This window comes from Scyliorhinus torazame, chromosome 10 (assembly GCF_047496885.1).
Source record: "Scyliorhinus torazame isolate Kashiwa2021f chromosome 10, sScyTor2.1, whole genome shotgun sequence".
NCBI lineage: Eukaryota > Metazoa > Chordata > Chondrichthyes > Carcharhiniformes > Scyliorhinidae > Scyliorhinus > Scyliorhinus torazame.
The window spans coordinates 72,793,073-72,807,575 of record NC_092716.1 but is presented as its reverse complement, the minus strand read 5'-3'; the positions used below and the strand labels follow the sequence as shown (position 1 = coordinate 72,807,575).

Sequence of the window (14,503 nt, the reverse complement as noted above, 5' to 3'; positions counted from 1 at the left end):
GCAAAGGAAAGGGGACAACTGCCCCCGACTATGTCTGAAGCAACGATATCGCTTCTCTGAAAGAAGGAAAAGGACCCGCTACAATGCGGGTCCTATAGACCTATTTCCCTCCTAAATGTAGATGCCAAGATCCTGGCCAAGGTAATGGCAATGAGAATAGAGGAATGTGTCCCGGGGGTGGTCCACGAGGACCAAACTGGGTTTGTGAAGGGGAGACAGCTGAACACGAATATACGGAGGCTGTTAGGGGTAATGATGATGGCCCCACCAGAGGGGGAAACGGAGATAGTAGTGGCGATGGATGCCGAGAAAGCATTTGATAGAGTGGAGTGGGATTATTTGTGGGAGGTGTTGAGGAGATTTGGTTTTGGAGAGGGGTATGTTAGATGGGTGCAGCTGTTGTATAGGGCCCCGATGGCAAGCGTGGTCACGAATGGACGGGGATCTGCATATTTTCGGCTCCATAGAGGGACAAGGCAGGGATGCCCTCTGTCCCCATTATTGTTTGCACTGGCGATTGAGCCCCTGGCGATAGCGTTGAGGGGTTCCAAGAAGTGGAGAGGAGTACTTAGAGGAGGAGAAGAACACCGGGTATCTTTGTATGCGGACGATTTGCTACTATACGTGGCAGACCCGGCGGAGGGGATGCCAGAAATAATGCGGATACTTGGGGAGTTTGGGGATTTTTCAGGGTATAAATTGAACATGGGGAAAAGTGAGTTGTTTGTGGTGCACCCAGGGGAGCAGAGTAGAGAAATAGAGGACCTACCGTTGAGGAAGGTAACAGGGGACTTTCGTTACCTGGGGATCCAGATAGCCAAGAATTGGGGCACATTGCATAGGTTAAATTTAACGCGGTTGGTGGAACAAATGGAGGAGGATTTTAAGAGATGGGATATGGTATCCCTGTCACTGGCAGGGAGAGTGCAGGCGGTTAAGATGGTGGTCCTCCCGAGATTCCTCTTTGTGTTTCAGTGCCTCCCGGTGGTGATCACGAAGGCTTTTTTAAAAAGGATTGAAAAGAGCATCATGGGTTTTGTGTGGGCCGGGAAGACCCCGAGAGTGAGGAAGGGATTCTTACAGCGTAGCAGGGATAGGGGGGGGCTGGCACTACCGAGCCTAAGTGAGTATTATTGGGCCACTAATATTTCAATGGTGAGTAAGTGGATGGGAGAGGGGGAGGGAGCGGCGTGGAAGAGATTAGAGAGGGCGTCCTGTAGGGGGACTAGCCTACAGGCTATGGTGACAGCCCCATTGCCGTTCTCACCGAGGAACTACACCACAAGCCCGGTGGTGGTGGCTACACTGAAGATTTGGGGACAGTGGAGACGGCATAGGGGAAAGACTGGAGCCTTGGGGGGGTCCCCAATAAGAAACAACCATAGGTTTGTCCCGGGGGGAATGGATGGGAGATATGGAATGTGGCAAAGAGCAGGAATAACGCAACTGAAAGATCGGTTTGTGGATGGGATGTTCGCGAGTCTGGGAGTGCTGACCGAGAAATATGGGTTGCCCCAAGGGAATGCATTCAGGTATATGCAACTGAGGGCTTTTGCGAGGCAACAGGTGAGGGAATTCCCGCAGCTCCCGACACAAGAGGTGCAGGACAGAGTGATCTCAAAGACATGGGTGGGGGATGGTAAGGTGTCAGATATATATAGGGAAATGAGGGACGAAGGGGAGACTATGGTAGATGAACTAAAAGGGAAATGGGAAGAAGAGCTGGGGGAGGAGATCGAGGAGGGGCTGTGGGCAGATGCCCTAAGCAGGGTAAACTCGTCGTCCTCGTGTGCCAGGCTAAGCCTGATTCAGTTTAAGGTATTACACAGGGCGCATATGACTGGAGCACAGCTCAGTAGATTTTTTGGGGTGGAGGATAGGTGTGCGAGGTGCTCGAGAAGCCCAGCGAATCATACCCATATGTTTTGGTCATGCCCGGCACTACAGGGGTTTTGGATGGGGGTGACAAAGGTGCTTTCAAAAGTAGTGGGGTCCGGGTCGAACCAAGCTGGGGGTTGGCTATATTTGGGGTTGCACAAGAGCCGGGAGTGCAGGAGGCGAGAGAGGCCGATGTTTTGGCCTTTGCGTCCCTAGTAGCCTGGCGCAGGATATTGTTAATGTGGAAAGAAGCCAAGCCCCCGGGGGTGGAGACCTGGATAAATGACATGGCAGGGTTTATAAAGCTAGAGCGGATTAAGTTCGTTCTAAGGGGGTCGGCTCAAGGGTTCACCAGGCGGTGGCAACCGTTCGTCGAATACCTCGCAGAAAGATAGATGGAATGGAAAAAAGAAGGCAGCAGCAGCAGCCCAGGATCGGGGAGTGGGGGGGCGGGGGGGGGGGGGGGGGGGGAGGAGGAACCAGAAGGACTCTCAGGGTTGTTAATATATACTGTATAATATGTATAGGTCGTTGCGACAGATAATTATATATTGGACTGTTAAATTATATTTTTGGAGAGTGTTACTTGTGATAAGGCAGTTGCCAATTAGGGTTAGTTTTCATTTTTGTTATTTATTATTTATTCATTTTTTGTTTATAAAATAGGTCATTGTTATTTGTGTTGTTATAATATTGTGTAAAGGATGCACAATGTACTGTGTTGGTTGACCAAAAATTTTCAATAAAATATTTATTTTAAAAAAAATTTAAAAAAAAATTTCTGCACATTGATGACAATCTGAAGGTCACCAAACAAAATCAATCCGGTGATAGATGGCTGATAAGGATGTACTGAGGTCAAGGCAGACAAAGGTACCCCCTAGCACTTGTGGCTAGATTTATTGCCTGAGCACAGTGCTGGTCAAACCTGCCTTCAACAATGTGGGTGATTCCCCCGCCACATTGTAGCAGGGTTTGCGCCGGCACATCTGGAGAATTCGGGAGCGGCCTGAAACAGGAATTGAGTCGGGTGCGGGTTTCCAAAGCTCCTGGCCTGCTCCAGGTGGCGTGATCTGGCATGGCCAGGTTGGCAGTGCCAAGGGATAGTGCCCAAGTGGGCAGAGCCTGGGGGGGGGGGGGGGAGCATTAAGGGGGTGGAGACATTAGGTGATCCCATTGCGGGGTGTTGCTCACCTGGAGGAGCTGCTTATACCTGCGATTGGGGGAGTGGGATGCCTGATGCCTGCGATTGGGGGTTGGGGCCAAATGCCGGTGAGAAAAGTGGGTGCCTTTGCTGGTGAGAAGGGTGGGAGCCTTTGCCAGCGGGAAGGGTGGGAGGTATTTTCTTGGGGGGGGGGGGGGGGGGGGGGGGGGGGGGAGAGGAGTGTCCTTGATGGCATCTTCAGGTCCCGCTCACCTCCTTTACGGCACGGTTCACCCCAATCTCCAAAAACATGTATATAAAGTGAGGGTGGGTTGCACTACCCAGTGGGAATTGCACCTCGTTCGCTGCTGGAGACCACTTTTAAAAAAAAATATTTTTATTCTTTTTCACATTTTCTCCCAAATTTACACCCACCAACAATAAACAATAATCAGTAACAAATATGTCAATCCCCATATGAATAACAACGATTCCATCCTCCCACCAAACCCCAAACATTAGCCCGCATGTTCACACAAACAAATGACAAAAAGGAATTAGGGATCACCCATAGTCGCCATTAACACACACAGTCGCCCCCCCCCCCCCCCCCCCCCCCCCCAACCCTCCCAACCACACCCCCAACTAATGTTCGATGTTATCCAGTTCTTGAAAGTGCATAATGAATGATGCCCATGAATTGTAGAACCCCTACATCCTTCCCCTCAGTTCAAACTTAACTTTCTCAAGAGTCAGAAATTCCAACAGGTCCCCCCGCCACACCAGGGCACAGGGTGGAGAGGCTGCTCTCCATCCCAACAGGATCTGCCTTCGGGCAATCAACGAGGCGATGGATACAACATCTGCCTCCGCACCCATTTCCAACCCTGGCTGGTCCAACACCCCGAATATGGCCTCCCGGGGGCCTGGGTCCAGTTTCACGTGCACCACTTTAGAAATTACCCCAAAAACCTCCTTCCAGTAATCCTCTAGCTTTGGACAGGGCAAAAACATATGAACATGATTAGCGGGGTCCCCCCCGCAACGTTCACACCCATCTTCTACTCCTTCAAAGAATCGGCTCATCTTCGCCCTCATGAGGTGAGCTCTGTATACCACCTTCAGTTGTATCAGCCCCAACCTCGCGCACGGGTGGAGGCATTCACTCTCCAGAGCACCTCACACCAGAACCCCTCCTCCATATCCTCTCCCAATTCTTCCTCCCACTTTGCTTTGATCCCTTCCAGTGGTGTCTTCTCCTCTTCCAAAATAGTTCCGTAAACCACTGATACTATCCCCTTCTCCAGTCCCCCTGTCGTCAGCACCTCCTCCAGCAATGTGGAGGCCGGTTCTACCGGGAAGTTCTATATCTCCTTTCTGGCAAAATCTCGAACCTGCATGTATCAAAACATTACCCCCTGCTCCAGCCCATACTTCGCTTCCAGCTCCTTCAATCCTGCAAACCGACCCCCAAGAAACAAATCTTTTAGTGTCTTAATCCCCTTCTCCTCCCATTTCCAAAAATCTCCATCCCAGCTCCCTGGTTCAAATCGGTGGTTCCCCCGAATCAGCATTTCCCTTGACCCTGCCCCCACCCAAAGTGTTGGCGAAAGTGCCTCCAAATTCTCAATTAAGCTATTATTACTGGACTCCCTGAGTATTTCCCCGGGACTATCGGGAGCGGCGCTATTGCTAGTGCTTTTAATCCCGACCCCCTGCACAAACTCTCCTCCATTCTGACTCACTGGGAATCAACCCCTCCGACCCAGCTCCGCACCTTCTCCACATTTGCCGCCCAGTCGTAATACATCAGGTTCAGAAGACCCAAACCTCCTGCCTGCCTTCCCCTCTGCAGCAGCACCTTTCTAACTCTGGCCACCTACCCTCCCCATATGAGCGATGTAATCCTTCCCTCAATCTCTCTGCAAAAAGCCTTTGGCTGGAAAATCGGCAGTCATCGAAAAATAAACAGAAATCGCGGCAACACGTTCATTTTAACCGACTGTACCCGAACCGGGGACCACACTTGGAAATATTTTGGTGGAATTGCGCCCATGTTCCAGCTCAGGCTTTTGACTGTCTCTTAGAGTCTTTTGGAGTTCTCTTCCATGGAGATCAATGGAGGCTGGGTCATTAGATATACACGAGGCTGTGTTAGACAAGTTTTTGATTGAGAGGGAGTCATGGATTATGGTGCAGGTAGCAAAGTGGAGTTAATGATTCAGTCAGATCAGCCATGATCTTATTGAATAGCAGAGCAGGCTCGAGTGGCCAAATGTTCTAGAACCAAAGAATAGAGCCATAGAAACGTTATGGTGTATAAAGAGCCCATTCAGCCCAGTGTCTGTGCTGGCCATAAAAAGAAACTGGCCACTAAGTTTAATCCCACATTCCAGCACCTGGGCACAATTTTACGACCGCAGAGCACCTGCCGCTGATACCATTATGTCAGGTGCCTTGCGGGAGAGGTCAAAAACGGGTTTAGCACTGGGCCCCGAGCTGGGCGTGGTGCACCTGACCCGCTACACCCAACTACCATGATGCAGATCAGCATATTTAAATGAGTCATACAACTTATTTAAATATGCACATCCCATTCAAAGCTACAGTCTCCCGGCTCCTGGCATTCACCAGCCCCACTAGCAAGGCCGCACACCGGCGTGAATTAGTACTAGTCTCCAGAAACTGAAACTAGGTGTGAAGGCCACACCGGGGAGCTTGGAGGTCATTGGAGTCCCTCGGTGGTCGGGGACAGGACTGTGCCTGGCACCCAGGCAGTGCCAACCTGGAGCCTGAGCAGTACTAACTTGGCACTGAGAGTGCCAGGGGTGCAGGGCCGGAGGTGGGCCATGTCCATGAAAGGGGGGGGGGGGGTCTTAAAAGTGTGTGGGCCCTCTGTGACTCCAAAGCAGAGCGGGATATGTTAATTTGGGGAGGAGGGGGCCGGGGGGGGGGGGGGGGGGGGGGGTCGATGCCCCAATGTCTACGAGGATGGATGCTGTGTGGGACCGGGTCATGCAAGCGCACTGTTAATAATGAGGGGGAGATTGCACATCTGGGGTCGAGGGTGTTGCCCATGTCTGCGGGGTGTCTCAATGTCCATAGGTGGGGTGGGGTGGGCTCCCCCAAACTAATGAGATCTGTCACCCTTCAAAATGGTGCTCTGATCTTTGAGGTGCCAATCCCTTCAGTGTCTTTAGTTCCCCACTGCAGAAAGAAATTCTAAGTGTGCGATTTTTCAATGAGAAACTCCCAAAATCCAAATAAATGACTAATTGCGGGTGAATACAGATCTGGAATGCGCTCAAACACCCAGCTGGAATCACCCTGCAAACCTGCCAAGGTGACACGTAGTCATTTTTTTGTTCCAGGTAGAGTTGAGCATTTCAGCCTCAACCACCAACTTAGGCAGTGAATTTTAGATGCCCACCACCCTCCAGGTGAAAATGTTTTTCCTCATGGCCCCTCTAATCCTTCTACCAATCACCTTAAATCTATGCTCTCTGGTAATTGACCCTTCGGCTACGGAAGCATGTCTTTTTCGTCTACCCTGCCTCGGCCCCTCAAAATTTTGTATGCATCAATTAGATCACTTCTGTTTGAAGGAAAGCAACAATTAGGTCACCCCTGTTTGAAGGAAAGCAACGCTAGCCGAGCCAATCTGTCCACATTGATGCAGTTGTCAAGCCCTGGCAACATTCTTGTAAATCTCCTCTACACTCTTTCCAGAGCAACTATGCTCTACTTCATATGGTCTTATACTCCCTCCCTAATAGCACTGTGGGTGTACCTACACCATGTGGACTGCAGCGGTTCAAAAAGGCAGTTCACCAACTTCTCAAGGGCAATCAGGGAAGGCCAATATATGTTGGCCTGGCCTGCAATGCCCATATCCCATGAATGGATTAAAAAAGACAGCAGCATGTCTGATCTAGCATTAAACAATTGTGTAATATTCAATTAATGATTATTACCTTTTGGTGCATGGGTACAAAAATTTTACTTTTTTTATATAGACAGCTCTCCCTTTGGGTAAAATTCACCCATTCTCACATCCAAAAATATACTTCCTCTTTCTACTGACAAATCATTCTCTTTAATTCTTTTCACTTGGAGCTTTTCCATGCCATGAACATTCCCTGGCTAGTGATTTCCATCTATAAGTCCAAAGATGTGCAGGTTAGGTAGATTGGCCCTTAGTGTGAAAAGGTTAGATGGGTGTAGTTAATGTTTTGCAGTAACCATTCACCATGTATGTAACTGTATCACGCTGTTGCCCATGTGGGCTCCACCTATGGACCACTGTAAGGTATTACCTGTAATGTATCATGTTGGTGCCTTGTGGGCTCCGCCCCTGGATCCACCCCTTGAGGAGAGGTATAAAGAGCAGTAGCCCTGTAGGCGGCTCTCACTAACAGACCAGTCGCAGGCAGGCACTGTTCTAGTTGATTAAAGCCACAGTTCACGTCTACTCCTGGTTTTGTGTGAATTGATGGTCGCATCAATGGGGTTACAGGGTTATGGAGAAACAGTGGAGGAATGGGCCCGGGTGCTCTTTCACAGGGTCGGTGCAGACTTGATGGGCCAAATGGCCTTCTGCACTGACGGGATTCTATGAGTAAGGAGGCATGCAGGTGATGAAGCTAATGTTGTAGTTTTCCCTTTTTTCAAATGGAGAAGCCTGACTTCAGCTCACCAATCCTTAGAGTAATGTACTGAGACTAAAGAACTCACCGTGCACGTATTTCACCATGGAACAGTATGCTGAGACACCAACGAGTTGTGCCAATCTGATTTTTCGTTTAAAAGTATTTAGCAATTTCAGAAAGCAAACTTTGGCATCTAAACTTCAGAGTGTGATAACAAACACAGATAACAATGAAATCTGATTAAAACAAAAATGATCTTCCAAGGAATTACGTTAACAGGGAGGAGATAGGACTGATAAGGAGAGGAACGAACTAGGGTCACTGGAACATTGAAAAACAAATAATTTCCATAAGCAGTATTGGCAGGGGGAAGGAATTCCTGTTTTCTATGGCTCATTTCAAGTAGTTCTGGTGCAGTTGTTAATGAGAGGTGATGTTTGTGACCTTCACACTTCACTGAATATTACACATTTCTGCATTGTTAAATACTGAGTGCCAATCACTGTAGTAGCAAAACAAGTACCAAATAAGCTTTATGCATTCTTATATAACTGAGCAACTAGCATTGCAAAATATAATCTTGAGTAAACTTGGATTGGGTTCAGTGAGAGATAAGGGCATTCGAAAACATTAACTGCATAATTTAGCTTATTTAGTAGCTTTTTATAAGTGGTTTTGATGTACCCAAACACTCCATTAATTGAGTCGCTAAAGCAGATCATATTATTAAAATAGTTGGCACAGTTCAGGACAAAAATTGTTTCAACATCAAAGGGTATCATAGTTATAATACAAAAAGGAAAACATGCGACATGTGGAAACTATATTATTTGGGTTTTAAATTAATCACCAAAGTTTACTATGAAAAGTCCACCTTATGCTCAGTTTTTTCTTTAGTGTCACTCACTAACTACAGCTCAAATCCTGTTACTGTCATTTCAATATAAGAAATACAGATTGCATCACTCAACTGTGAGAGTCAGATGATTCATAATAAATATGTTGTTTTTTCAAGTCAGAAATATAAAATGTCTGAATTTGAAAACTTAGGTCAGGAATATTTGACCCTGGCAGGGATGGGCATCATTAGGGGCAACATGGGGAAAATTTGGAGAGTGGTCAAAAGTGGGAGAATAGCACCCAATGATTTGTGAATGGGCGATTCATTTATTTCATTGTTGGTGGCTGAGAGAGCACACTGGCAGAATTGAAAATAGATTGTCATGGCATTATTAACATCCACTGTGAACCACTGATTTCAGCTAATGGTTTCATATTGCTCAAGAGGATGAATCCTGTAAAAATGCAGCAATTCCTTCCTCAGTACAGCTGTGTTAATGTAGATTGTGGCTCAGGCTCAATGTCAAGAAGCTGTGTGTTCAAGTCTCAGTCCAGAGATTTGAGCACAAAACTCCACTCTAAGACTCCACTGTAATACTGAGGGAGTGTTGCACTGATCGGAATGTTAAATTGCTGCCCCGTCTGCCCTCTCACATGGCACTATTTTGAAAAAGAACAAGGGAGTTATTTTTGGTGTTCTGGTCGATATTTATCGCTCAATCAGCATCACAATAATAGATAATCTGGTCATTGTCACCTTGCTGTTTGTCGGAGTTTGCTGTGCGCAACGTGGCTGTTCTGTTTCGTACATCACAACAGTGGCTACATAGTGAAACTTCAAACAAATTGGATTAAACCCCAGAAGACTACAGTGTGGTACAAAAGCTTAAAGTAAGTATTTAGGTTCTCTGACAAGGAATATATTCTGACTATGGCAATTCAACTGAAATAAATCCAGTGGGTAGCAAAAACCCTCAGAAAAACACCAAAATAATAATAATATTGAAATGAGTCACCGGAACCAACCCATAGGACTGTCCATCAGCAACTACATAAACTTGCTGTGTCAATCTGCGTTACCTACACTGAACCAGACACACTATATGCAATGAGAACAACATCAGATGATGCATTATAAATGAACAGTAATTGCAATAAGAAATCAAAAGGAAGAGTTTATGATAACTTGAAGTAATTGTTAGAATTTAGGAAGGAAGGAACTTCAGGTTCAGTATGTAACTTACTTATTGATAAAGGTCAAAACCTCAGAGATTTGACAAATATTGAAACTTTGAATTTTAATAAACATCAGATTACAAATACCAAAATGAAATAAAAAGCTACAGACATGTCGCATGTACACCTAGCTTACTATAAAAATAATGAACTGCCTTTGAAATTTGTGGCATTAAAAACATTGTTGACCTGCGATATTCATACTGGCAATCATATGCCTTGTTTCCTTAACTATTCTAAATTATTTGCAGTTACAGATTACTATTATTTTATTAGTTCGGGCAACACAAGCATTTTTGTTGGTATCTGTATAACCTAATTCTACATGTTAAAAATATTCCACATACAGAGCAGTCACAACTGAAAATATTTGTGTGGGACTAGTAATAATATTTGAGATCTGCTCAGGAACTATAGCGATAATGGGCGAGATTCTCCGAAATGGACAGAGTGTTTGCGCCGTCATGAATGCCGTCCGTTTCACGATGGCGTGAAACGGGTGTGGGCACTACCGATTCTGACCCCCATAGGGGGCCAGCATGGCGCTGGAGCAGTTCATGCCACTCCTGCCTCCCTTACTGGCGCCAAATGGGCGCCGCGCCAAGCCGCGAATGCGCAGGGGACTTCCCCCGACGCAACATGGCGTGGGGGTTCAGGGGTCGGCCGCGTAATAAAATAGGGCCGGGGCTGGAGAGGCGGGCCCGCCGATTGGTGGGCCCCAATCGCAGGCCAGACCCCATCGGAGGCCCCCCTCCCGGTGAAGGAGTGCTTTTCCCTGCCCCACAGGCCTCCCCGACCCTTCGCGCAGAGTTCCCGCTGGCTGCGACAAGGTGTGAACAGTGCCGGCGGGACTCTGTCCGTTTCCGCGCGGCCGCTCGGCCCATCATGGCCGGAGAATCGGCAGCCCGCTGCGGACAGCGACCCAAGCCGTGCCAAACGCGCCGGCGCAAATGGCGCCGATTCTCCGCTCCTCGGAGAATCGCCTACGGGTGTGGACCGGCGACGCGGGAAAAAATGGCGCGAACGGCGATTCTCCCATGCAGCGTGGCATGAGAGAATCGCGCCCAACATGTTTGGGGTGGCATGTGGCGCAGTGGCTAGCACTTGGACTGCGGCGCTGAGGACCCGGGCTCGAATCCCGGCCCAGGGTCACTGCCCGTGTGGAGTTTGCACAATTCTCCCCATGTCTGCGCGGGTTTCACCCCCACAACCCAAAGATGTGTAGGTTAGGTGGATTGGCCACGCTAAATTGCCCCTTAATTGAAAAAATAATAATTGGCTCCTCTAAATTTATGAAAAAAAGGAAGTAAAAGCATTTCAGCAGAGACAGAAAATTGGTCCTAGTCACTGATTATAAAAGGTGCAGTAATGTACTGCAAGGATGATACAATGATTTACATTCTCTGATGAATTATTCTTTTTAACTGTCATAATTTATGCAATAATCCATGCCATTCAGTTCAATGTATCTCTGCTGTTGATTTAATAATTTAGCGCTACAGGCCAAAAAACAGGTGTTATCTCTGCTGGTTCCTCACAATGATTTGCCCACTTACCTTTGGTCTGAACAAACAGCACCCAGCAGAAGTTAAACACTTCAGAAACTGTACAAGGTTGTCGTCTGTAGAGAAAGAACATATAAAATCAGCACTTGTTGCATAATTCACTACATGCTGAAGGACATATTACTTACAGCGAGTGAACAGCATTCTTTGACCAGACCATTGCAGCAGATTGTTCATTTTCGCATAAAGGTTTTACAATTTTTTTTTTTTTAAAAAAACGTGGTGTGAAAAGGGACAGAAGAACAAGGGGCGAAATTCTCCGGAAACGGCGTGATGTCCGCCGATTGGCGCCCAAAACGGCGCAAATCAGACGGGCATCGCGCCGCCCCAAAGGTGCGGAATGCTCCGCACCTTTGGGGGCCGAGCCCCAACCTTCAGGGGCTAGGTCGGCGCCGGACGAATTTCCGCCCCGCCAGCTGTTGGAAAAGGCCTTTGGTGCCCCGCCAGCTGGCGCGGAAATGACATCTCCGGGCGGCGCATGCGCGGGAGCGTCAGCGGCCGCTGACAGCTTCCCACGTATGCGCAGTGGAGGGAGTCTCTTCTGCCTCCGCCATGGTGGAGACTGTGGCAGAGGCGGAAGGGAAAGAGTGCCCCCACGGCACAGGCCCGCCCGCGGATCGGTGGGCCCCGATCGCGGGCCAGGCCACCGTGGGGGCACCCCCCGGGGCCAGATCCCCCCCCAGGACCCCGGAGCCCGCCCGCGCCGCCTTGTCCCGCCGGTAAGGTAGGTGGTTTAATCCACGCCGGCGGGACAGGCGGGGGGGTCGGAGAATCTCGCCCAAGGAGTCCTATGCTGGCAACGCAGACATAAAAAACAGCCAAATAAGTAAAAACTGATTATTCTTCAAAAATATTTATGGCTATTGATCTATGGTCCAATACAAAAATGTCTGTGTTATATATTTCTATTCATGTCTGTTTATCCATATAAGGATTTTTCAGAATTTAGCAATTACTGGCTTCATGAATTTGTGCAGCTTATTTTACTATACTAACACTTTGAAAACTATTGTAGTATTTCTGCATCAAAGTCAAAAATGAAACAACCCCGGTTGCTTCCAACAACACAATGGGCCGGATTTTAACTCTAATGGGTTTTGAGTGAATTAAAATCGAGTTCAGTGAGTAAGCTATTGACCTTTGTGTCCACTGCATTTCATTATTACTACTTTAGAACGAGTCATCAGAAGAGTTCTATAATCTGTATTGCAGCTCTTTGTTGAGGTAAGATATACCAAAGTTATTCAGCACTCCATGAATTAATGACATACTGTATAAATAACAATACAAGTACAGATAAACATTTCGCACAGTACAATCTTGAATACTATGAGGTGGTAAAAAAAATCACAACAATATCAGAACAAGCAACAAGCAGTCAGAATCAGAATGGAAGCTGACAGAATGGGAATGCCCAGTGAAGAGTCCAGTCAGAGATGAATGTCAAAGAGAAGAAAATGAAGTGTGAGGAGAAAAAAAAAGTTCCAAGATATAATACAGCAGAGCAGGACTGTGCTATGTGTGGAGCGCGTGTGACAATATGGAATCTGCTGGTACAAAACTAGTGTCTTCTGTGACTGGTGGGCATCACATGGGCTGCAGTCTGTACAGGGCACAGGAAAAATAATTTAAGAACAAAGAACAATGCAGCACAGGAACAGGCCCTTCGGCCCTCCAAGCCTCTACCGGTCATGATACCACCCTTAGCCAAAGCCCTCAGCACTTCCTAGTGCCATATCCTATCCATGTATTTGGTGAGATGCCTTTTGAATGCCCTTAATGTATCTGCTTCTAAAACCTCCCCTGGCACGCGTTCCAGGCACTCACCACCCTCTGTGTAAAAAACCTGCCACACACATCTCCTTGAAACTTTGCCCCATTGAACTTAAACGTACGCCTCCTGGTGACTGACCCCTCCGCCCTGGGAAAGAATGCCTGCCCATCCACTCTATCCATGCCCCTCATAATCTTGTAGACCTCTATCAGGTCACCCCTTAACCTCCGTCGTTCTAATGAAAACAGTCCGAGTCTATTCAGCCTCTCCGCATAGCTAACACCTTCCAGACGAGGCAACATCCTGGTAAACCTCCTCTGCACTCTCTCCAAAGCCTCCACATCCTTCCGGTAATGTGGCGACCAGAATTGTGCGCAATATTCCAAGGAAATTTAAACTGTTAAATTTCCTTTGCCTTTTTTAGGATTTGGGCTTTAGGTTGTGCCCCCTTCTAAGACACTAATTTTGCCGGGACTACTATTTCATGACACTGGAGCAACCCTGTATCTCCTTATTGGTTCAATTAAAATGGGCAACAATTCAGAAAGAGTAAGGAACGAGTTGAGACAAATTAACATTGACCAATCATCATTCAAATTGAATAAAATCAGTAAATATTGCTCTTGTAGGGATTAAGGGGTGAAACTTCCAAATGTTGATGATCAGAGGGACTTGGGTGAACTTGCACAAGGAACACAGAAAGTTAGCAGACAGGTACAGCAAGCAATTAGGAAGGCAAATAGCATGTCAGCCTTTATTGCAAGGGGATTGGAGCACAAGACTAAAAAAGTCTTGCAACAATTGTTCTGGGCTTTGGTGTGACTAGACCGGGAGTACTGTATGCAGATTTGATCTCCATAATTAAAGAAAGCTTTACTGGCATTGGAGGTGGTACAGTAAAGGTTCAGTAGATTGGTTCCTGGGATGAGAGGGTTGACCTATGATGAGAAGGTGAGTAAATTGGACCAAAATGCTCTGGGGTTTAGAAGAATGAAAGCCAGCCTCATTGAAACACAGCAGATTTTGAAAGGGTTTGACAGGTGTCCTGTCCAGTAAAGGCACATCATACCCATAACTTTAAAACATAAACCATATGCAGCGTGAAAGTTTCTGAAATTAACTTTTCTTTTAAAATGGGGATTAAAGGCAGCATGATGGCACAGTGGTTAGCACTGCTGCATCACGGCACCGAGGTCCCAGGTTCGATCCTGGCTCTGGGTCACTGTCTGTGTGGAGTTTGCACATTCTCCCCCTGTTTGCGTGGGTTTCGTCCCACAACCCAAAGATATGGCTAGCACAGTTTGCACTTTCTCGCCGTGTCTGCGTGGGTTTCCTCCGGGTGCTCCGGTTTCCTCCTACAGTCCAAAGATGTGCGTGTTAGGTTGATTGGACATGGTAAATTGTCCTTAGGTTAGGT

General features: G+C 47.4%; 1 protein-coding gene across 2 annotated transcripts in view; it reads right to left on the bottom strand.

Moving 5' to 3' along the window:
• Positions 1–14,503, bottom strand: part of rbl2 (retinoblastoma-like 2 (p130)) — a 239,909-nt gene that overhangs the window by 212,316 nt on the left and 13,090 nt on the right. For both annotated transcript variants that reach the window (XM_072518251.1, XM_072518252.1), the window contains exon 4: positions 11,304–11,368. In XM_072518251.1, coding sequence (XP_072374352.1) covers positions 11,304–11,368 — 65 coding nt within the window. The remainder of the gene's footprint in view (positions 1–11,303; positions 11,369–14,503) is intronic.